Genomic DNA, 10,012 nt, shown 5'->3' with positions numbered 1-10,012 from the left:
AGAAGCCGTAGTAAACCTTGGCCTGACTTTGAGAGGAGGGGTTAGGGGGGGGGGCATAAGTAGCAGTAAAATGTGAGAGAAGATGGAAAACACTTTTTTTTTTTTTTTTTTTTTTCTTCTCTAAATGGAAAACACTTTTAAAAAAGCACACGCATGCACAAGCTCCACTCTCATTCACATACAAACACATTCAAGCATCTGGTTCTCTTTTGAAGGTAGAGATACAGGTAAAGGCTGGTTGCCATGTAGTAAAGTATTTCAGCTGCAGCTGCGTCAGAAGTTTTTCCACTAATCTCTGGAGTTGAGGCTCTTTGAGTGGGAAACTAAATATCTGTATCTGAGGCCTGTCACACAGCGTCGCATCACAGGATGATCAAAACCCCCTTCGGCAAGCTTTTGCATTGTCAGAGACGGGCCTCCTTTGAGAAGCAAGAGAGAAGAGTTTGGCTGCTGTGGAGGGAAGAGGAGTAAAGAGAGCTGGAAGCAGGGTTAATCCCACACTGTCATTATCCTCACTTCTCAGCCACAGTGTGCGAGCATCCTCGTAATGAAGGCCATTTCCAAGGATTTACACCTGGCACAGGCACCAAATTCTGCAGTAATTACCAGCACAGAGATTCCTCTTACCTTTAGCATTTACTTAGGGCTATAAATAGCAACCCCTCGACGTTCTGCACAACTGTAAACCTGCAGAAAATGCAGCATCTACAGCACTTCTGCTTCTGACGGATAATGATGTTTACTGTTACAGAACAACCACTTCCTCTCCTCCTCTGTGGAGAAATGTCGACAAGAGGCTTGTTTCGACTCATTTCACAATCTGTTTGTTTAATTGGTAATGATTTGCCCCAGGAGATAAAATAATAATGGAGATACCGTGTTATCTAATAAATAAAGTAAACGTCAGCAGCGGCTCTCTTCTTTCATGAAAGTTTTAAAGCCATTGTGTACTTCAGTGACAAGTGGAGTGACAGGAAAAGACCTGCTATGTTCAAAAGGCATGTCAAAGATGTCAAAGAACACAAACCAAGCAGATTTCAATAGAGAACATTTATCCTGATAATATCAGCTCTTCTGTCTATTGCAACTTCTATTTTCTGTAACTTGCTTACGAATGGAGATCCCACTGCATGTTAACTGCAGCCTGCAGTCTCCTGCAACTGTTTATACAAAAACCCAGATTAGTCATTATGAAACACTCCTGTTTCCCATGTGGCACTAGCACTGCTTTCCCATGACTTAACGTCACCAAGCATGCCCGAGCATGATGATTGAGCCCCGACCTCTCCCCTCTTCCCTTCCGCTTGCCTCATCTTACAAACGCTGACGTTTTACACATTGTGATGCACGAACTGACAGTAAAAACGGTAAAACACACTTTCTAAATGTCATGTGTGAGACATGGTGCTCACATTTTTCATTATTTTGTTATATTTGCTAGTTGAGCTCATTAAATGTGGAAATATATTTCTCAGATAAAAGTTACATCACATGCTTCTCAAGCTTATACGTAGTTTATTTGGCAACTTTATAGAAGTGAAAATGTCATCTTTTTCTACTGTGAGATTCCACTGTATTTACTTTTCCAGTAAACCTCTCCCATTCACACAGATGTGTAGACTGTTTTTAATTAAGTTTCATTTCGTAATGTCAAACTTCCCGAACCATTATTTACATGTCTGTGATGAATATAGTAATTAGAAAGTGCCAACTAATTTACATCTTTGCATTCACCAGACACTTTATTAGGTACACACAACTCAAATATGTAGTTGGCTAATCATATCACCAACTAAATGCATTTAAGCATATAAGACATGTTCAAGGTGACCTGCCCAAGATCAAACTGAGCCTCAAAATGAGGAAAAAAAGGGACTGAAGTCACTCTAAATGTGGTATGATGCCACATGGGCAGAAACTGCTGATCTCCTGGGATTTTCCCACATAGCCATCTCTGGGGTTTACAGAAACTGTCCAAAAAAGAGAAAATATCCAGAGAGCGGCAGTTCTCTGGGTAAAAAAATGCCTTTTTGATGCCAGAGATCAAAATGGCAAGGCTTATTCACGCAGAGAGACAGCAGGTAGACAACAGTAACTGACATCACCACCCGTTCCATGCAAGTAATGGTAAATGGCCTGTATTTATATAGCGCTTTTCTAGTCCCTAAGGACCCCAAAGCGCTTTACATATCCAGTCATCCACCTATTCACACACACATTCACACACTGGTGATGGCAGCTACGTTGTAGCCACAGTATTTTGCATACGCAGCATGAAAGCATTGATCCATCCTGGATTCTTAGCTGGTGTTGCTATAGGGCAGCGGTCCCCAACCCCCGGGCCTCGGACCGGTACTGGTCCACGAGTCGTTTGGTACCGGGCCGCGAGAGTTGAGGCTCAGGTGTGAAATATCTGGTTTTCAGGGTTTTTATCGGTTTCCAGCGTTATTTTGTTATCGTTTTTATCGTTCACTCGGTTTTCCTGGGTCTTTTCACGTGTGTTATGAATAAATCTTCTCTTTTTCGGTACCAGTACTGGTTTTATTTTGTTATATTTATCCGCGACACCTTAAAGGCCGGTCCGTGAAACTATTGTCGGGCAAAAACCGGGCATAAAAAAAAAGGTTGGAGACCGCTGCTATAGGGGGTATATCTTTTGGCACATTTTGGCCTCCTTAGTACCAACTGAGCATCATTTAAACGTCACAGCCTACCTGAGTATTGTTGCTGAGCATGTCCTTCCCTTTATGAAAACAGTGTAAACATCACACCATGGTTGGTTGGTTGGTTTCTCTGTCTTATTCTAGGGTCTTTACATCACAATATAAAGCAATGTGAGGTGACTGTTGTTGTGATTTGGCGGTTTACAAGTAAAATTTTATTGAATTGAACTGCTGAACATGATGATGAGTTTACTGTACTCAAATGGGCCACAGTCACTGTTCTCAGTCCAACAGAGGACCTTTGGGATTTGGTGGAATGGGAGACTCACACCATGGATGTGCAGATGAAAAATCGGCAGCAATTGTGTGATGCTATCGTGCCAATGTGAACCCAGATGAGGAATGTTTGTGGAACCCTGTTAAACTGATGCATGGGGTAATTCTGAAGGCAAAAATGGGATCAGCAACAGTGCCATCAAGGTGTTACTGATAAACTGTGCACTTAGTGTATATAAAACATGAATATCAGACTGTTCCCAGAGTTTCTCAGCCTTGAATGTTGATTTTTCTACTTTGCTAGAAGACAAACATCAAGTGTCCTTGAGCAACAAACTGAGTTCTGGGCAGCTACAGGGGATCGTATTTGTTATATATACCAACAAGGATAGAGACAGAAAGAAAGGAAGGTTAGCTGTACTTACAGAGCTAGTCTATATGTACATCGAGTATGACACTAGAAGAAGTACTTCTGGAAGCTCGAGCAAAGCAAAGAGCTTTGGAGATGGCTGAAGAGCTGAAAAAAGACGAAATATGACCAAGTAAAAGAAAGGGGCTTTGCTTTGCAGACTAAATGGTTCTGACAGTGTTATTGTTGATTAGCTACAACATGATAGCTTTTCCCATACGGTGAAATTTCTCAATCCGTGTACTTCAGACAACTTTTCACAACAAGGCGGCTTGTTTAATTTGCAGGTGTTTCTCTGAATTTCTCTGAACCGGCCTTTAAAAGCTCGCACCTCTCTGCTTTAATGAGCTTCCTTTCGGTTATTGTGATTTGTGTCATTCGTCATCATCTCATATTGCCAGCAGAAGTAATTGCAGTAATTATCCACATGGTGAACCCACTTGAACAAAGAAAAGCATTTCAATAAAGAGATGAAGCTTTCGAGCAAGCTGATGACCTGCGCTGTGTGTTTGCGCTCGCACAAGTGTGGGTTTTGATTCAACGCATATAGAATTAAAACTATGCAATCAGACGATAGAAAATAATAGCTGTTGAGTGGGGAAATAGACATTGTGCCTCCTTAGGTGTTTAGAATTACAAAGAAGTGGGATATTGTGCACTGAATGAATTTCCACTTCACAAATTGAATAAGAAAAATAATTAAATGAACATTTTAAAATATTCTAATTTCCTCTGTAGAATCAAAATGATCGTAAGGACAATGCAATTCAAATAGCATTACCAATTATAGCCTGAGGGCATAGCTATAATGTATTATATTATGATGTGAACATAAAATAAACAGTGTAATGTTTCATCACTTACAGAGCCTGTAGGAGTACTGACACTCTACATCTGCGTCCATTATAACAGATCATCAGTGATAGTTTTCTAAATTTAACAAATTTCAAGTCATGAACTCTTACAGGCGTTACAGCATTCCTGCAATACTTGTTGTCCAGCAACAAATTTCAGTGAAGCTCAGTTATAATTCTGTGCTAATTATAGAAACTTCTTTCCTTTCTGGATCTTTAAAAGAATCGTGCAGAACATCACATGCAGCAGTGGCATTGCCGTGTTTAACATTTCCTTGTGTGGGTAACTTAAGAATAACTTGATTTCTTACGGATACGTTTTGATCAGAGTCATGAAACATTCAGAGCATGCACATCGCATATGATCCATAAAAGTGTGGTATCTGTTAAGCCCGCGAGAGCCAGATGAAACCTGTTTTTATGCCACACAGTTGGCACAAGCGCTAAAGAAAATATTTTCAAGTGTGCTGATCGTGTAGCAACACTGCAAGAATGACATCAGGAGTAAAAGCGTGCTGTTTGTGACATGCAGCTCTTAATTCCTCTGCGATTTTCTTCCACCTTATTGAATGAGGTGCTTTTACATGGCATTTTTCTGGGCTTACTGACCACTCAAAGCAAGGACACTTCAATATGTGGACTGGAGGAGCCATGGATCTTTTGATTGAAGTGCAGCACGCTCTGTTTCCTGAGCCACAGCACCCCACCCCCTCACAACACACCCCCAGCTTCCTTGCAAATAGTTACTGGGCTTCAAGACTTTAATATGCACTATAGAGAACACTGCTGAAATAATTAATCGACCCTGGACTTTGGAGTAATTTTGAGGTATTTTGACTGAACACTTGCATTTTTACAAAGTAACTGATTCAGGTCAACAAAGCAAAACTTTTCTTATTAATTTCTTATAAATTGATCCTTTAAGTATATTTTACAAGTAATGCTTGTGATCTTTTACTCAACTGTACAAAACTTCTGCCTTTTTGTCAAGCATGTATTTTTGTCATACTTGATTAGTGTGAGCTGAGGTTGAGGGAAGTCACAGAGGAAGCTCTGAGGGTGTTTATGCTCTGTGAATACCTACTATTGTCATGTTAATGTGCCTGGTAGCCTCTGATGATCCTCAAGGCGGGATTATATTGTACAACTGAACGCTGAATTCACACTTTCTCAGGAGAGCCAAGGGCAGAATCTGAGGATTACTAAACTGCATCTAAAAATCAATGTGGGGAAACTCTTGGCTATATCAGCACTTACACTTTACACACTGGAGGCATGTGTGTTTGCATTCTTTTTACAAAGAAAGGGTGCGTTTAAGAAGCAGAAGCAAGCTTTTGTTGTGGCACCAAAGCTTCTGCTGCTGTAGCCCTTCAGTCTGCTTTATGTCCTCGATGCCTTTTCACTTAAATAACCTACACAGCAGAAAAATTTCCCAAACATGGGTAAAATCAGAAGCATCCCTATTCAGCAGCAAAGCCCTTAATCTCTTTCCATGCTTCAAGGCATAATGTCAGCATGGGAAACAGTTAGCATTAAAGATTGCAAGCAAAAAACAGTTCTGAATTACCCAACTCACTGGAATTTATCATTTCCTTGTACCAGTGCTGTCGTGTCTCGATGACAGTAGTATTGCATAAAACAGTGATGAGAAAGAAGAAGGATGAGAGAAGGATGAGTTTATGCTGAAAACCTGTGCATCAGGAAGCAGGAAGGGATTCATAAATAGTCAGGGATAAAACCAAAATCGATAAGTAGAATCAACAAACTGATATCAAGCTTCACCTGTAGTTACCATCTAGTTAAAGCAAATATCTGATTTAAAAAAGCAAGCATTACACAATATACACAAGTGTATTAACAGCGTTTTTTCCTATCACACTGCGTCTTTTACTGCTTTCTCATCTCTGCAAGTCCAATATGACACAACCTATCAAGGTATTTGACGTTAGTGACGTGCCACTTATTCATCGCCACTTTGAAGTCACTCAATCTTTCTCACACTGACTGTACATCCAAAGGTGAGTCAGGGGACATTGTGAAATCCTCCAATGACTCAGTTAAACACGAGTAAATACAAAGCTTGGAAAGACACTTTGGACTCATTGCTAAAGTGATGGGAGAACGATTTAAATATGTCAGAAGAAAAAGAAATACAGCTCAACAGGTGGTGAGATTGTGCAACTTGGACTCAGTGACTACCCACAGATGCAGTTGCATTGTGGGCAAAGGAGGAGAAGAATGCCAGGGATGAATAACTGGCCTGTCTCTTTCATTGATTTCCCCTGAAAGCAACAGTGAAGAGGGAACTCCTGGAGGCTCAGCTGAATAGTCTTTTTCAATCCCAATCCTGAGAAGGCTCAGCCTCTCTATGGGCAACAAATTCACTGAGTAGAGCATCTCAGTCTGCTTGAATTGAATGTTTGGCTTAAAAAAAATCATAAATAGTCTTAAATCAAAGCTAGAACACCCATCAAGACTGGAGCGATTTTCTGCTCTGTGGCGCAATTATATTGTCGCTTTCTTTTTTGCTTTGTTCCTTCTACATGATGCATAGATCACCTGCTTCAGTTCTCCGTCACATATCACACATACCAGCGGCGGTATAGCTGACAAATATGATAACATTTTAACAACCTGAGTCAGTAGGGGGAGTGGTCCTGCAGGCGTGAGGTAGGCGTAGACTTCTACACAACAGCTGACACTCAAAAAACGGGAGGACAGCGTCGGTCTGAGGCTCAGAGGAGGCGCTCCGGTGAAGTTGTGCCCCGCGCAGCGCAAGTTTATACGCGCTCGGAAAATTCCCAGACGATACAGAGGTGGATCCTACATAATTGCTGGTGTGGAAGCGGCGGTGCTGTGAGCGGAGAGCCTCCAGCTGCAAGGCATGAAATCTTTGTCGAGTGGACGATTGTAGTTAAAAAGGTAAGAGATAAACGGCGTTTCCTGGATTGGCACCCAATGCAACCGTCATATGGAAAATATAACGAGAAAAAAACCCAGCTTGTCTGCATGATTTCTTTGTTTTTTCTTTTAGCGGTGCAGAATTTAATTTGCAGAACAAACCGCACCTGCTTTTCTGTTTGTTTCCTGTCGCATTAAAAGCAACATCTACCGTGAGAGCGTTTGACCTCTTTAGCGCATATTTATTATTTTAGTTCTGATTTCTAAATTAATAAATTGTTGATCAGTAGTTGCAGAGAATAAAACCAGGTGAGTCTCGGCTCATCGACGTTTCACTTCGTCTTTTGATGCCATCAGTTGACTGTACATAAATCATTAGCACGGTTATATAAATGACAGCATGTTTATTATAGGGGCAGACACAGTTCCTGTTTGACGTGAAGGTGATTCGTGTTTGCGGACGTTAAACGGCAGAAAGTTTAAGGACACTGATTATGTTAAAGGAAGTATCGTTTGCTAGTTTAACTTCCTTCTAGGATTTGGAGTTGTGAAACTTAATATTTGTCTTTCTGCCAAAAGATTCACCTGTTATTGGTCTGCTCACAGCTGTTGTCTTTCCTTGTAGTTGCTGCTGCTGGCAGAGAAGAGGCTGTTTTGGGTTTTTCTTCTTCTTGCTTTTCAATCAGACCGTTGTCCACAAGCAGCTGCTCTTTCAATGTGGGATACAGTTTTAGTGCTTTCGCCAGGCTGAAATCCTCCAGGGTCAGGACCTCACTCATGGCAGCTTTGCTCCTTGGGCTGCTGCTTTTTGCAATGCAGTCCCCGCCAATCCCCTCCAGGCCAGTGGCCGATGGCGACGGGGGGCCACCTTTACCTCCAACCTCATCACCCGCTGACAACGGGACCACCAGCCATCCAAATGGGACACTCCAGCAACTTCCTCATATTCTAATTGTTGGCGTGAGGAAGGGAGGAACACGGGCGCTGATTGAGATGCTCAGCCTGCACAGCTCGGTGGCTGCAGCTCAGAACGAGGTGCACTTCTTTGATTGGGAAAGTCACTTTCAGAGGGGCTTGCCTTGGTATCTCAGCCAGATGCCCTACGCTTTCCCCGACCAGCTGACGGTAGAGAAGACGCCGGCCTACTTCACCTCCAGCAAAGTCCCTAAACGCATCCATCAGATGAACCCTGACATCAAGCTGCTGCTTATCCTCAGAGACCCCACAGAGCGGGTGCTCTCGGACTACACCCAGGTCTTTTACAACCGCCTCCAGAAACACAAGCGCTACCAGCCCATCGAATCTGTGCTGGTGAAGGACGGTGAGATCAATCTGGGATACAAGGCTCTCAATCGCAGCCTTTACTATGTCCACATGCAAAACTGGCTGCAATACTTCCCACTGGAGAGCATTCACATCGTGGATGGGGATGAATTAATCAGAGACCCCTTACCTGAGATGAAAAAGGTGGAGAGGTTCTTAAAGCTGGAGCCTCAAATAAACGCTTCAAATTTTTACTTCAATAAAACTAAAGGATTCTACTGTTTGAGAGACCACGGGCGAGAGCGGTGTTTACATGATTCGAAAGGCAGGGCTCACCCTCACGTGGCTCCTGCCATCCTGCAAAAACTCTACCAGTTCTTTCATGAACCCAACAAGAAGTTCTTTGAGCTGGTGGGTCGAACATTCAACTGGAAATGAACGTCAGAGTGTCTGTAGCTGGTTGTAGAGTTTCTTGGGGAAATGCGTGGTTTTTCCACACTAACAATGTAGACAGAGAGTCAAAGCTAATGTAAAATTAAAGTAAATCTATTTTTGTACTAGTGTGTTTGCTACAGAAGTATGATCCAGCCAAATATCAGGGCAGACTGCATTTGAAGACATGCTTTTAGTGCATGTCTTGTTTTTCTTTCCTAAACACACGTTCTCTGTGTTTCTGTGCTGTTACACACTCACTCTGCTGTTCAGCCCCTCTGAACAAAGACAACTTACTATGACGTCGATAATGATATTCAGACTGTAGACTGTGATAATGTGTTGCATCAAAATTAGTACTGAGCAGTTTAATATTGTCATACCCTCTTTTTCTCACTTCATATGACATTATTAATGTTTAACTGCATTTTTAGTGCTACGAAGGACCTTTATCTGCTGCTATTTTTTCCCTCCTTTTTCAGTCACTTTCAGGCAAACGCCACACTGAATATGTATTTGTTCTCCTTGCTACTCACGTTTCCTCATGTAAGAGTCAAAAATATGCTGTATGCACATCATCTATTGCTGATTATTACTGTAATTATTGTTTTTTTAAGTGAAGAATTAATACCATAATAAAGATGTATTTTATTTTTAGCATGTCTGATGCTTTTGCTCACATATTGAATTATTTTTATTCATTTATTATGTATTTGTGTGTTGTGTCATTTGTCTACACTAACAGGTGCATACGTGTGCTGCAAAACTGTTTTGTGGATTGTAAGTTCCTTCAGAAGATTCACACAAAAAATGCTTTAAACATGCTGGTACATGCTAGCAGCAATGGTGGAACTTATCGTTTTCAATCACAACTGTGTTGAATTTCCTGTTTGGCTGCTCTGCGCCTGCTGGGGGGGGGGGGGGTCTTGTTTATGAAGCTAAGTTCTGCTTCTCTGGTGATTTTAATTCTCCAGTTATAAACAGCTGCATTCATTTGCAGGTAATTGACTTTTACCTTAATAAATTAGGACTACTGTGGCATGAGTGGGCAGGCAGGTGAAGTCAGAATTGAGCACAGTCTTTGCCATGAGAAATCTAAAGAGGAGTTGTTTATGCTCAAGGGTGTGATCTTACTCAGTTTTTTAAAGCGGCATGGCATTATTTATTCAAATCGTATTGCTACTTTGAAAACATCAGCAGCGCAGTATTGAAGA

The 10,012-nt window shown here is 41.6% G+C and overlaps 1 protein-coding gene across 1 annotated transcript; it reads left to right on the top strand.

The window, feature by feature from the left end:
- The first annotated feature begins 6,897 nt into the window (after positions 1-6,897).
- On the top strand, positions 6,898-9,455 carry hs3st1 (heparan sulfate (glucosamine) 3-O-sulfotransferase 1). The gene is made up of 2 exons (XM_085383023.1): positions 6,898-7,124; positions 7,729-9,455. Exon 2 carries the CDS (start codon positions 7,881-7,883, stop codon positions 8,802-8,804), a length of 924 nt encoding a protein of 307 aa, XP_085239149.1. The 5' UTR covers positions 6,898-7,124; positions 7,729-7,880; the 3' UTR covers positions 8,805-9,455.
- The last annotated feature ends 557 nt before the right edge of the window (positions 9,456-10,012 follow it).

This window comes from Rhamphochromis longiceps, linkage group LG2 (assembly GCF_057381845.1).
Source record: "Rhamphochromis longiceps isolate RC_006_pf linkage group LG2, R_longiceps_female_GT1.1, whole genome shotgun sequence".
NCBI classification, from domain to species: Eukaryota; Metazoa; Chordata; class Actinopteri; order Cichliformes; family Cichlidae; genus Rhamphochromis; species Rhamphochromis longiceps.
The sequence above is the reverse complement of the archived record's forward strand: the minus strand, read 5'-3'. Positions and strand labels throughout refer to the sequence as shown.

Bases quoted from the DNA above. Each gene is read 5' to 3' on its own strand.
- hs3st1 (XM_085383023.1), top strand. From the start codon at position 7,881: ATGGCAGCTTTGCTCCTTGGGCTGCTGCTTTTTGCAATGCAGTCCCCG.